At 35.7% G+C, this 14,617-nt stretch overlaps 1 protein-coding gene and 1 pseudogene across 5 annotated transcripts; both read right to left on the bottom strand.

The window, feature by feature from the left end:
- Positions 1-2,634: 2,634 nt before the first annotated feature.
- Positions 2,635-3,897, bottom strand: LOC103336004 (calmodulin-like protein 3 pseudogene; annotated as a pseudogene). Its single transcript, XR_016124447.1, has one exon. The product of XR_016124447.1 is annotated as a calmodulin-like protein 3 pseudogene (transcript).
- Positions 3,898-7,643: 3,746 nt separating this feature from the next.
- On the bottom strand, positions 7,644-14,038 carry LOC103336005 (replication factor C subunit 3-like). Of its 4 annotated transcripts, none has more exons than XM_008239041.2 (11): positions 13,868-14,035; positions 13,681-13,791; positions 13,104-13,136; positions 12,477-12,645; positions 11,967-12,148; positions 11,707-11,843; positions 11,474-11,572; positions 9,939-10,008; positions 9,661-9,735; positions 8,912-8,957; positions 7,644-8,035 (listed from the first exon to the last, which is right to left on the bottom strand). In XM_008239041.2, the coding sequence occupies exons 1-11, from the start codon at positions 13,949-13,951 to the stop codon at positions 7,977-7,979; spliced, it is 1,065 nt and encodes a 354-aa protein (XP_008237263.2). In that variant the 5' UTR covers positions 13,952-14,035; the 3' UTR covers positions 7,644-7,976. The 4 variants fall into 4 exon arrangements, 2 of the variants coding, with proteins under 2 accessions (XP_008237263.2, XP_016650602.2); XR_016124269.1 differs by having other exon boundaries at positions 8,017-8,035; positions 9,939-9,998; positions 13,868-14,038; XM_016795116.2 differs by lacking the exons at positions 7,644-8,035; positions 8,912-8,957 and adding an exon at positions 9,069-9,262 and having other exon boundaries at positions 13,868-14,038.
- Positions 14,039-14,617: the final 579 nt, after the last annotated feature.

The raw sequence follows: 14,617 nt of genomic DNA, 5'->3' as shown, positions 1-14,617 counted from the left end.
TCCTCCCATATATGGGATAGTTAGGATTAACCAACTAGTAGGTCCATAATATATTTTATTATCGTGAGCTCCATAACTAGTTCCACTATAATCAGACATGACATAATCATAGCCATCATAAGATTCATTTGAGTTAGTTATACGTCTATTTCCTATGCTCATAGATCCAAAAATGATTGCCATGTTCTCTTTAGATGGATTGGAGGTATGTGGGGCAGTGGACTGTGCATAGATTCTTCATATTAATAAATCATAAGGTTATGAGAAAGGATTAGCTATTTTTCGGTTTCAATTTGCTTCAATTGCCTTCAAAACTTCTTAATTTTTTTTAGGTATCGGGAAATATCGGGGATATCGCACTTATCAGAGATATATCGTCGATACATGGGAAGATATGGCCTTACCCCCCAGTATCGGCTGATATTTCAATCCTTGGTTGAAACAACCAGGAAAGTGAGATGGACCGTGATTAGTCATGGTTAGGTCAATGAATTTGATTATTCAGTGAACTCATACGTATGGCAGAACCAGAAAAGTTCCTACTCATGCATCTTGGCTAGAGAGATAGAGAGCCTTGAATATTCCCATGTCATCGCAAGAATACTAGATCAACTAAATTGGGTTGAGGCAAAATTATGGAATTAAAAAATGAGTATCCATATGTGTTTGTTTAAGCAAATTTTGGAATTCAAAAACTGAATGGTTACATATTTTTTGTTAGACAAAAGATCTTCATATATGTTCATGATATTTATGAAGAAGGAATGAGGTTAAATTCAACATAATGAATGAATCGGGCCGGATTGAAACCTAACTTATAGTTGATTGGAGATCACATAGTCTAGGTTCAATAGGAAAACTTGTAGGGCATGATTCAAAGAAGTTAGGCCGAGAGTTTTATCCAAAGATATACTCGATAGACCAAATCATTTTAAGCGCCAGCATTGGTGCTTGCCTGCCATCAGACTTTGAAAAGGGAATGAACTCAAACGTAGCGTATGGCAATACTTCCAGTGCAGCCTTAAAGACGTCAATACTGAACCCAGTGACATGGCTAGCGCCAAAGATTGTGCAGCTTCCTGAGTCAAGCAGCTCATGAAGCTCCCGGGAGCAGCATAACGATATTGAAGATCCAATAAATGATCTCTCCATTGCCACATTTCTGTACTTGACAAGCATGCCGCATGCCTACTACTTGTCCACGTATCTATATCAAGTCTATCTTGGGGTATCAAAGGTCTAACTTTGCCAGTCCCAATGCTTGAGGATGATGATCCCATGCCAACACTTGAGCAGAACTTTGACCGTTCTGAGGCTTTTGGCTAATTCTTTCACTGGAAATAAAATGGTTTGCGAACAAGGTGCATTTGGTTAACGCTTTAAAACTATGGGTGCTGGAAAACCTAGAGAATGCTGAACCTCCAGAAATTGGAAACCAGATGCTGTCGTAAGAATAACTTGAAAAACATTCCAGCAACACTTGTGAATTCGAGGACGTTAGAGGAATCAACTCTAACAAATATGCCAGAGGAATTTGTTGCACATACTAAAGCATATAAAAGGGAGGAAAAAAAAATTCTAGCTTTTCTCTGCTTCTATGTGCTTTGTGTAATTGTTTTTTTTTTTACTTGGAGTTGTTTGTCGGAGTTTCTGCTGTTGAAATCAAATAAGGTGAATCTGAAGCTTTCTTTATTTCTCGTATTGTTTGCTACATTCTAACCACTTACGACCCCAATGGTTTAAACTCGTGGTCACAAACCTGACCAAATTGAAGTACATATCAAGCTTCTACATCTCGGCTCAAATTTCGCATTTCATGTAAAACTGAGGAGTGATGCAAAACCTTACATGAAACAAACCTTTCAGAAGAAACATAGACAAAAGTTTTAACTTCATGATCTGCATTTCCTCAGTTTTCAAACAAGAGGGACATGAAATAGAAATATGAGTCTCTCTTGCTTTATTTTATTAATGAAAAAAAAGAAGTCAATAATATCAATCCTCTGCATCACATATTAATTCTGCACTCTTCCTGGGCAAGGAATATAATCTAGCACTTTATCCACAAGTCCAACAAGCAGATCTTCAGAGAAATCAGTTCATATGCTTCACGTGCGACGTGCCCAACGAAAACCTTTTTCTTGTTTATCTCCTATTTTGAAACCCCTGCTGCAATCCTCAAAGTTGATCACCCAAATTGCAGCACCAGTGATTAGTACATTATGTAATGAAACTTGTCTTGTTCGTTTATATGATATTTTACTATATGTTTATATTCCTGCGTCGCAGCGTCACGGAAAAAAAGAAAAAAAGGAGATGGAGGGGTTTCAAGAATCAATGGTCAGTGTAAATTTAGCTGAAGAAACGAAAGAAAGTGAACTTATTGTTGTGCAGCAGAAAGAGTCCTTAAAACAAGTAGTCTGCTGCAGGAAGCAAATGGAGCTAACCACCACAAGAGTTTTTAGGTTCTTCTAGGCACAACAACCCACCTGATGAGATGAAAAACTAAAATAGTCTAAATCCAGCTGTGCCTCTACCTATTGAATGTTAAAGTAGAATTCTTGCAAGCCAGGTTAGGTTTGCAGTGTCTTATTCTAATCAGGATAACAGAACTGAGAATCAGAGAGGGATGGGTTTAGTACAATGTAATCAAATTCATGATAACAAAATACACTCTCCATGATGAAATAACAAATACAATGGGGGAAATAATAAAAATGACATGATTATAAAGAAAATTCCACAAGAAAAAACACAATTGCGTTCTTTTTGGTGATAAAACTGATCATATGCTTTCCCCAACGACTTCTATTCTATGCCTTCCTATTCCCCTTCTCCCAACATTTGGCCCACAGATCATTCCTAAACGCATCCACAGACAGCATACTGGCCGGAGCTAAGACAAGGCTTCACCGGAGCTCACCGTGCGTCGCACACATACTCCCGGACTTAATTGGCCAATGCCCGTTAGCCATGTACACCACAGTTCGCACCGTACCATGTGACCGACCACATGTGATCACCACTCATTCTTTTTCTTTGTGTACATTCTCAAAAATATTTACACATCCAATTTAATAGACCCCCCAAGGCCCCATCTAAGAACAATTCCATTTGTTAACTCAATGCGCTAAACCCACCTCCCTTCATCATTTGCTTGAACTCCTTGTAGTTGACCCTTCCATCTCCATCCACATCCACCTTCATGATCATCCTCTTGCAGTCCTCTATAGTCCTCCCCTGCTTAAGCCCGAGCGAGGACAAAACCGACCTCAACTCATCAACGGTGATGAACCCGTCTCCATTTTGATCAAACACATTAAACGCCTCCTTCATGTCTTCATCCTCATCACGCTCATCCATGATAGACTGGTACAACTCTCCAAACTCATCAATGTCGACGCACCCATCCCCGTCTACGTCAATCTTTTGGATCATGTTGAAGAGCTCCTTATCCGGGATAAAGATGCCCAAGTTCTCCAAAGAGTCATTCAACTCCTGCTTGGTGATCCGGCCGTCCCCATTGCGATCAAACATCTGAAACACACGTTTTAGCTCATTGGGGTCCATTCGAATAACTTTAGGAGCACCGCAGGGCAAAGAAGACGAAGATGAAGATGGTGGAAAATGGGGTAATGGTGTATTGGTAGCAACAAGATTGGTTTGGCAGGGGAACCAAGAAGAAGGGAGGAGAGGCCTTAGGTTCTTGGGGACCAAAGAGAGGAGGAATGTATTAAGAAGGTTGTAAATAAGGAAAATCCTTGGGAAAATGGTTGGCATTGGGAGAGTTTGTTGTATGGTGGGTGTTGCTTTGCCTAATACTAATAGTGTGGTTGAGAAATTCTTGGAGACAAAATTGGCTTCTTAACGAAGGAGGTTATTGGATGCATGTTACCAAGGTTTCGTGTGCACATTGGCCTTTTTAGAGAGCTGTCCTTGTGACACCTTTTTTTTTTACGCGTATTTTGGGAAATATTTAATTAATTAATTTAATTAATTAATTAATTTACAGTTTTCAAAACGCGTTGTTATAATTGTTGTTTGGTGTGTGTGACTTGGAGTGTTACTAATGTATTTGGTGTTAGCTTTCTTTTGAATTTTTAAAAAGAAAAATGTGAACGTTGATAACGGATCTATGATTAAAATTGCGAAAAAGACGTTGGGGTGGGCAGACCGAAAGGAAGAAAAAAGAAAGACGTTGGGGACTGGAACGCGCCAAATATTGAGGCCGGCAGATAAATGACCGTTGGATTTACTCAACGACTACTTCCGTGAGCTTGTGGGTTTGGGGACAGGTGGAGCAATTTTAGGTGTTGCTTATTTTGCATTTTGGCCGTTGGTGAGATTTACATTTTATTATTTTTATTTTTTAATACAAGCGATAGTCTAAATACAATTAAGATGCTTTGGAGATTCAAACTTGAGATTTTTGGTCTGCAAGTCAATGTCCTTTTCCATTGGGCTAGAACTTGTTGACCATTTTTGTTATTTTTATTTTTTTTGGCATTGTTCGTTGGCGTTTAGGGGAGAGTTTAATTTTCTTTTTATTTTATTGTTATTAGTTTTAGGGCTCTCTTGTCACTTGGTATAAGTGATGCTCATATCTGTGTACTTCATTATTTCTATTTTACTAATTTTTCAATTCAATCATTGTCCCAGAATTGTCAGTAAAAAATTTCTCATTTTCTCTAAATCTAGTTCTATTCGGTGGTGGGTTGTTTATAATGTTAACTCAAGTGGTGGTTGTAGCACTCTTTTAGCTTATTGTTTGTCTTGGGTTTAATGGGTTTGTATTGAGTTGAAATTTGTTGTTATTGCCCCTAATTAGAAATTTAGAGTTTCCTTAAAGCATCTATAGTGGACTTCCTAAACCACCTCATTACATAAATTTTAAGGAGGATTTGAAAAAATACAACTCAAATCATGCTCCATATCCACCTCCTAACATATGAAGACCTCTAGGAGCTCCTAAATATGAGGAGAGAGAAAGGACTTCTAGTGGCTCTTTATAATTTAATGATGCTTTATTTTATGAGTATTTTAAACCTTTAATTAATGCTAATTACTTTTTATATTATTTTTATAGAGATTGACCAATTAAAAAGAGTTATAGCATTTATGAAGTTCCTAAACTAGAGAGTATGATTGGAGTTAAAAAATTTAGATAAAGTTTAACTAAAAAATTAGTGAACATGATTGTAGATGCTATTAAGACTTGACAATTTTAGTAGTTCAATTTGAATTGGGACCCAATAATGAGTGAACTTGTGGACTTGACCCTTGTTTCAATGATTAATTAAGTATAATACATATTAATTAATCAAAAGATATGTCCTGGGGCTCTTGGGTTGTGGGATCTCTTAATTTGAGTAATTACGAAAGATGACATGCAAATAACATCAATTAGTATATAAGTTGGTAATACTCCAACTTTGGTTACTCACCCTCAATACATAATAATATTTAAATAATACATTTTAGTATTTATAAGAAATTTGTAATTTAAGTAGTTTGGAGCAATACACGAGTAGCTAGTTGGTTATAAGTTAACTATTTCACTTCACCAAAGAATTTCATGATCTAAGTCAGGTATCTGCCATTCCCTCTGTGAGCAGTGAATTTTAATTTGAGTGATCAAACGGCTATATTTGGACTTTACTTTGCATGGCTGGACTATATACTTTATGTGCTGACATTCTGTGCAACTTGCGATCAGACAAACCTATTCTTATATTACAACTTTAGCAGGTCTTAAAATTCGAACATGTCAATCATTGGTTGACCAAGCCACTGAGACGGTGTCGTTTTCTCTAAAATAACATGCATTATATATAAAATATATAGTGAGTTTCTATTAAGAGATCTTTTAAATAAACTTATTTGAGAAACACCCTCGTATTACTGTGCAGACGTCGTGTATTTTCTACTACTCCTCCATATTTTCCTTTATATTTACATTGAGAACATGAGTTCCATAAGCAGGGACAGTTAAAGTTTTTGTTGATCCCATTATTGTCACAACTGGCAAAACAATTGAAACATGCATCTGTGTCTATCTGTCCATGAGCTGTTTTCTTCTCTCAATTGGATTTCAAATTTACAGCTGCATTAATTAATTAGCCTTCAATCACGCCCGTGCAAGCGCCGCACACACCAAAAGCGCACACTCCTAAGAGCAGATGTCAACTGAACCAGCTAGCCTACATCCCTCTCAATTATATCTTCGCAGCTTTTCTTTCTTCTTGTTGTTTACAAATACAAGCAATAAGCAGTTATCTAATTTTCTGTGACGGTATTCTAGCATGATGATAATGTGTGATTGATTTAAGATAGTATTATTTTGGCGGTTTAAATAAGTTTTCTTATGTACCAGATTTTCTTTTTCTGAACTTTTGAAAGGTCATATGTCTGTTGTTTTGTGTCACCACATATTCTAGTCACTTACTAATCAATTCTAAGTATCTTAAAGAAGCATGAAAAAGAAATAGGTAAAATCGTTTTTTAACAATCTAAGTTGCATGTTGCCTACCTACCTACTTTATAATGAAAACTTGATCACTCAATGCAACAAAGTATAGTTTGATAGATCAAAATTAACTTTGATGGATCGGTTCAAAATTTGCAAGGCACTACTGATTTTGTTATTCGCGACAATGATGGTCATGTCTTGCTAGTGCAAACCAAATTGGTGAGATTACCATCAATGTCGCTGAATGCTTGGCTTTAAGGAATGGTCTTGGTCTTGCCCTTAATCGCGGGTGGTGTAAGATCATTGTTGAAGGGGATTCCAAGCTTATCATCGACAATGTGCTTAAGAAGGTTTCGATTCCATGTAGTATTCAACAAATTGTTCAGGATATTTGGTAGTTGAGTTCCTCGGGTGATTCTATTCGTTTTCATCATGTTTTTAGGGAGGCTAATTTCACTGCAGATGTTGTAGCTAATATGGACCATGGCGTCTCGACTTCTGTTGTTTGGGAGAATGGGTTGCCCCTCTCTGTTGTATCTCCCTTCTATTTTGACCTCTTTGGAGTTCCTTGCTCTAGATGTTTTGTTTTGTAATTTTCAGTTCCACACAAAAAAAAAGTATAATTGTGCAGGTTTCCAATATGTCTATTCTTTATCATCAAGTGGCATATTTTAACATAACTAGTGCTTTTCAAGTACGCAATGTTGCCTACTTAGAGAAATATGTAAATTCTACCTACTTGAATTGAATGCCTACAACCTTGAAGTTTTGCCTACTCCTTTGTCTATTCCTTTGGAAATGTTTTAATTTAACCCGACTCATTAAGTCCATTGTGTCGGATAACTTAACCATAACACAACTTGTTTGTTATCCTCATTGGGCACCCATAAAAATTAAATAATAATTTACTTTTATTTTAACATAAAAGTTAAAACTAATCTCTACTTATAAAATAAAAGTAGTGCATTGGCACTCAAGAAAGTTACCATGCATGTATACATTGAAATGCAATTAAATCCTTACATTTTTATGAGAGTAGTTTGTGATAATTTTTTTGGAGTGGCAAAACATTTATCTAAAATTTAAAAAACCGTCTTCATCTCGATAGTAACAAAATCATTATAAAAAAAAAATCATTGATAATAAATTATGCAAGGGCTCATAAAATACATAATAACAATAAATGAAAAATTAGACATTTATTTTTCATATAATAGAACTAGTTTTTTTTTGGGGGTTGAATAGAACTAGTTATATGCGTTTCTGGAAATGAAAATGCTACACGTCATATATTTTCGTAGGGCAAAATCATTCTACATACCAACAAACAAAAAAACAAAAAAACAAAAAAACCAAACCGTACTACAGGATGCTGGTTGGGATGATAAACATCTTCAATGACATGCTTCTAGTGAGACCATAAATACTAAAACCAAGTACACAACTCATTGTCATCATGTTCAACAAAAACATTTCAGATCGATGGCAATCAAGTTAAGTCTTGTGTTCAGCCAAAAGCTGCAATGAGGAAAGCCTTATAGATGCTCATGAACTTGGCCACGAACGCTGTAAAAAGAATCATTGCAAGAAACTCCATTAGAGAGCCGAGACCATCTCAAAAGGCAACTTCGAGCACAATCCCCAAAAACATAGAAAAATGATCGTTCTAAACCACCTTGACTCTGACGATTTTAATCAAAAAGGGAGTCTGATATTAAATTTGCATGTTACTAATGCCATTATAACTGCTTGAAGAGCATATGCTAAACAGGAAGCTGTAATTACTAAAACTAAATAAATCCTGATGACGGAAAAGTAACCTTGCCAGGAAAGTATTATACAGTAGTTTCTCTTGCAGATTGCCTATGCCTAAATGGCTACACAAGCAAATGGCTGGCAACATTTTGGGTACATGTACAGATAACGAAAAGCCTGTTTGGTAGCATTTGTGTTGTTTTGTTTTCTGTTTAACTAAGGAGAGAGAAAAAAGGAGAAGGTGATGAGAAACATGAAAGACACGAGAGATATGAAGAAGAAAAACAGGAGGAACAATAGATAAGCTTGTTTAAATAAAAAGTAAAAACAAATAATAATTACTCTGTTCTTGTATTTATCTATTATTCGTTCTCTCTTATTCACCTCTCTCAGATCTTCTTCATTCTTTCTTCTAATCTTTTCTTCCCTTTTTATTCTAATTTATAATATATATTTTTTTAAACCAAACAAAAACAAAATCAAACAAGCTATAAAGGTACCCAACATTACTAAGTGCTGCCTGATCTACAACATCTACCATACATATACATAAGATAGTTGAAACCTTATGGAATGAGTTGTTGCTTTCGCCATGTGAAGGTTTTATAATACTAGTCAAGGTTTCCTAAAACTACTCATCATTAAACTCATCATTATCTCACACAGCATCTGGATAGATAAAAGTACCTTCAAGGTGAAATATGGCTTTCTGCCCAAGACGCATCCTGTGTTCCTGTGAACAAAAAGGAAACTGCAATGTAAAGATACTTGAAGTAGATTAGATTCATCAAATCCCAATTTCGCTATGCTATTCCAAAGCTGAACCGCAAGCAACACTACGCTGCCAACAATAAACCTGCGAGTCTGCTACTCAAGTTAATGCCCTCATTGTATTTAGAGGACAAAAGAGGATGTTGCAATATCCCTGGTGAACTGTGTAACTCACCAACCTCAATCTCTTTATGCAATTTGCTCAATAAACTGTGGTCTCTGGGAGAAAGATATATAACACGACCACAACTTAGCTCCCAGCACAATCTGATGACATCAGAATTTATGACCAGATTACTTCCACCAATTCTACTGCCTTATAATAGAATCAACCATAAATACCTCGAGTGCATTTTTGTATCATCATTTACCAACATATGTAAAGCACGTGGGAACTTGAAGGGAAATGACTATTAAGACATAGTGATATGAAATGATAGGCATAGGGAATATGATTGACTTGTGACCCGATGTAATGAGGTCAGTATGCTAATGATAAGTTTTTAGCCATGGTATGCTAATGATTCTTATTTGCAGCACAAGAGACTGCAAGCTCACAGGAATCAGAGATCATAAGAGAAAAAATATGCAACCTGATCTAACCGCATTGTGCAAAAGGAACTACTGTAGGAATCAAGACTGCTAACATGGAATCATATACTTACATAGTATGCAGCCCAATGGCAGACCTCATGCTTCAACTCGGCATCCAATTTCTTCAATAATTCAAAAAGCAGCCTCTGAGACAACAGAAAATATAAGGTTCAAATCAAATTGGGAAAAATTTTAAGAAAACAAAAATAAGGGGAACTCTTGAGAATTAGTCTGCAGGAATACAATTAAGAAGTAGTTCATACAACTTTTGCCACACTTGATAAAGCCTAAAACAAATAAGGTGGGGCAAAAAATTGTAGAACACAATAATAAAGGAAAATATTTGTACCTTCAAGATGATCTCAGGAGGAATACAATTAAGAAGTAGCTCATACAACTTTTGCCGCACCTGGTAAAGCCTTAAGCAAAATGAACAATATTTGATTAGAAAGTAAAAAGAAATACTAGAATATTGAAAATAAGAAGCCAGGAATCATCCATCTTACGGCATTATTGTAAATATGGTTACAAAAATATAAGAAAAACGTCAGACTTTAGACATCACATAAATTGAATAGCGAATCTTCTACCACAATAACAATATGGAATTTGTCAAATCCTTTCATGTAATATAATGGCATTACAGTCAACAAGGGCCTGCTGGTCCCTATTTTCAAGCAACTACTGATCTAGGTGGGAGGATTATGATAAACTGTGTACTCTAATCCAATTATTTCAAAAGTTACAAAAATGTGGCACTTAATAAAAGAAGGGTATGTTCTTACAAACACGTTCTATTTTATGCTAGATAGTAGCAAACATACTGCCACGAATTTCACAGGGCTTGATCATCTTTTCTCTTCTAAGTAGTTCCTTTTTTATATTTCTAAGTTATTCCTTTTGGTCTATATTTTTAATTTTACGCAGTTTTTGTGAGCACGACCTTACTTTCTTAATATACAACATTTTCACATCTTGTAGATGACCCAAAAGAAATTGAATATCATGGGAGATTGGACACAAAACTGGACAGGTGAATGAGTATGTTTTCCAAGATTAATCCAACAACACATCAAACTCCTGGATGCATTATAATTATGTCACATCAAGCTATGTGGACTTATTCTGCTTCAATTCCAGCAAGAGAAACCACAACTTGTTCCTTAGTTTAGTTGAAGATAAGCCAGTGAGACTGATAAACATCTAATAGCAGATGGACCATCAATGAAATGTTGCAAAGGAGGGGAGGATGGATAATACATGATCAAGATACCACAAAGGCAAGGGATATGTGACAAAATAAAATATTTTATGGATAAAAGGAGAAGTACTACAAGCATGATGCACCAAAGGTGGTACAGTAACATGGAAAGAAGAATGTTAATCACAAAGTATAACATCCGCAAGCAATAAAGAATGATAAAGTAATACTTTGTGAATTTGGCAAAGAGGCAAATAAAAACTCCAAACAGGCAGATAAAAAATCCGAGAGATGCAGCCAAACCACAATGGTTTTTCTTCTTTTGGTTGATGAACGAACAAAAATATTGAAAATGTGAGTGAATTTGGTTATCAGCATACTAATCAGAATACTAATTAAGGAAATATCCACCTATGGTGGAAAAGGGAGAATTCTTGTTGTTAAAGACCCAACCAATAGAAAGAAGTTTATTTAGATATATTGTCAAATAAAAATGACAAATGAAAATTGAAAAGGAAAAATGATTGTGGACCAGCTTCCACAAGACAAATAGGTCTGCCTATGGCCTTCAACAATTTAGGGTGTTTTCTTGAGTTCCATCAATAATTGAACCAGAAAACATTCAAATCACAGATACAAACGCTGCAATAGAGTCCAAAACTTAAGGATGAAGAAAGTCCAACCTTTTTGGGCTCTGCTCCTTCATTATATCAGATGCAATTTCAGAAACATATTCCTCCCAGTCCATTGGGGGTATTGCTTGATTACTTGTAAAGGGATACCTACAACCACATCAGTGGTTCACAGAAAGACCATAGCTATCAGGACCTCTTCTGTCTGCATGGTGCACAGAAGAAAATGAAGGAAAAGAACTGTTTCATGCATCTGATGACCAATAAGAACTATGGCACTTAACTGTTGAACACGACAAGTTTCGAATGACAATATAGCCCTCCTTAAGCTCCTATTTGATTTTTCAGCTATACGAGCAGGAAATCCAGAAGGAAGTTGCAGCCCTTCCTTCTTTCCAATGAACTCCAATACCTTAACAATCTGCCACAAGAAAATTTCAGATGAAATCATTGCATGAGGCATAATTTACAATGGAAGTGAACAAATTTTATAATTTTTATTTCCCACGACCAATTCTAAAAATTGCAATTCAGAAAATTCAACCTGCTCTTCTGTTGGTGCATGTATTCGCACATTTAGACACCGGGACCGGATTGCTTCAGTAACCTTTGAAGAACTGTTACAGCATAGTATTAGCCGGCAATAAGCACTATACTTCTCCATAGTTCTTCGAAGAGAATGCTGAGCTTCTCTAGAAAGTTTGTCGACTTCATTCAGCACTAAGACTGACATTGTTAAAAGGACATGGTATCAGCAAATAAATATTTAAAGACTGAAACACCAAACTGCTTGATCATCCAACTGCATTTTTTCCATTTTATTATTTTTTTAGCATGGGGTGCAAGAGAGGGAAAAAAAAAAATTCTATCTCGCAGAACTGTGAAAAGGATGATAAACAACATAAGTAACCATAAGATAAACAAGCAATTCACTCAACTGAAGAAAACCAGGTGCCTACGTTAAAGTGAAGGTACCAAAGAAATATTTGTAAGCATATACATTGGATAAGTGTATATTCATTAAAGATAAGCAATTAAACTTATTTAAACTTACTTTTATATCCCTTTTTCCCTTTTGTGTCAATGGGTCTATTTTTAGCCATTTCTTTAATTATCTCTTGAACAATATATCTGTCCTGAAAGCCTGCATCACTGGGGTTCAGTTCAATATGGTTTGTGCTTGATAATGTAGTCAGCTCTATATCAATGGTTCTACTTCCAGCCTGAAAATAAACCAAAGGAAAATTCTAGTTCAAATGGAACACAAGAAAATAAAATCAAAGGAAATTCATGGAACCAATGGTTTTAAGTTGAACAAGGAGATATTAGAAGAAAAAAGAATCTTTCATAAACATAAATAATTGTTGCATAAGTTAAAAAGGCCAAAATGTCTTGAAATAAAGTGAGCATTAAAATAAAAACCAATTCGGGGGTTTTTGAAAAAGTTAAGAAAATGAATCAGACAGAGGGTAAAGTTGAATTTGCATTAAAAAAACAATTAATCAGATGTGTAATGATTTAGAAACATAATACTTTAGCATGTTCTATAAATTGGCTAAACATCAACAGTAATTACCAATAAGTCAGAAATCAACACAGCATCACCTAAATGACATAAAAACAACAATTTCTATAGCTGCATCCATTTAATCGCATCAATACAAAAGTCGATGAAACTTACATCAACTTTCCATGTCCTATTTTCCACCTTCACCTGCCAACCACAATCACAAGAATTTCTCAAAAGTCATCACAATGTACAAAATTTCAAATGCCAGGCTGAGGGGATTCTTGTGAAAAAAAATACAGAAAATATCACAATTCCTACATTAGATGCTAGTTTAATTAGTTCGAGACATTTGCATATGCTCTGGCTTTTTTAGATGCAAGGAGCCATTCCAATCCTTACAAGCTAACCACAATTTGCACGTTTTGACTTATTGAAAAAAAAAATGCACACTTGTCAAATTGTGCTAGACTTGTCAGGAGAATGCCACCGTACAGGTAAAGAGCTAAGCATTTTTCCTTGTATTGTTTTTTTTTTTCAGGTTCTATTAGTTCATTTTTTTAATACCAAAACAAACTGCATAAAGGTGAAAAAGAAGACACAAAAGAAAAGATTTTGTTCTCTTCTCTCTTCCTTCAAACATCTTCTCAGTAGCGGAACAAAGGAACCGAGTCAAAATACACACAGATAAATAATTTGAACCCCAAAAAGTATTAAAATAAAAAGAAAAAGTGTGAGAAAAGGGGGGGACCTTATCGGCGCTGGGACCGAAAATCTGTCGGAGAAGGGCGATGATTAGGGTTTTCTTGCCAGAGCCAGAAGGGCCGTAAAATAGCAAATGGGGGCAATCCTGCTCTGCAACCTGCACTAGAAGATATTAGGGATTTGAAATCCGAGAGATTGGGAAATGAAATCCACGAGAGAGGGTAGAGTTGTACGAGTTTCTTGAGGTTTTGAGCGATGTCTTGGTGGACCATCGCCTGGTCTAGGGTTTTGGGTCTGTACTTGTCCACCCACAGCATCTTCTTCAATCTTCACTGTCTGGGTCGCGTGGAGAAGTCAGGCCAAAGCAAAAACCTCTGAAACAAGGAGTGGGCAATAGTGGCGCGAAATTGCATTCTGTGCAGGTTAATCGCACCGTTGGATTAATCCAATGGCACATACAATTATTAGCTTAAAATCTCACCAAATTTGCTGCTATTTTCTACCTCTCTCTTCTACCTCTCTCGTATTTCTCCACTTACCTTATCTTTAAAATTTTAAAGATAAATTTACCATTTTGTAAAATGACTTCTAAGAACTTAGGGAAAAAACGTAAACTCAAATTTATTTCATGTTCAACCGTTCAATTATTTTCGTTCTTTTCTTGGGCCTACAAGGTGTTGTTTCTATTCCTTGTACTTTTCTATTTTCACGTACAAATGGAACACAATATAAAATTGCCCTTCAAATGTACACCATTCTTTTCAAACATTTATCTAGAATATTCTCAGAAGCTATAAGGCTGAGCATAAAAAACTAATAGATTCAGAAAATCAAAATATTAGACTAAAACATTTATCCAATCCGTCAAACACAACTTAATCTTCTCCATATCTCAACTACTAATGATTAGCAAAGAGAATTTGCTTGAATTAATAATTAAAATGTATTATAGGAATAATGGTGGGTGGAAAGATAGAATTGTG

The sequence above is a fragment of the Prunus mume genome, linkage group LG2, assembly GCF_029339155.1.
Source record: "Prunus mume cultivar Tortuosa linkage group LG2, ASM2933915v1, whole genome shotgun sequence".
Lineage (NCBI taxonomy): Eukaryota > Viridiplantae > Streptophyta > Magnoliopsida > Rosales > Rosaceae > Prunus > Prunus mume.
This window is presented reverse-complemented; position numbering and strand designations above follow the sequence as displayed.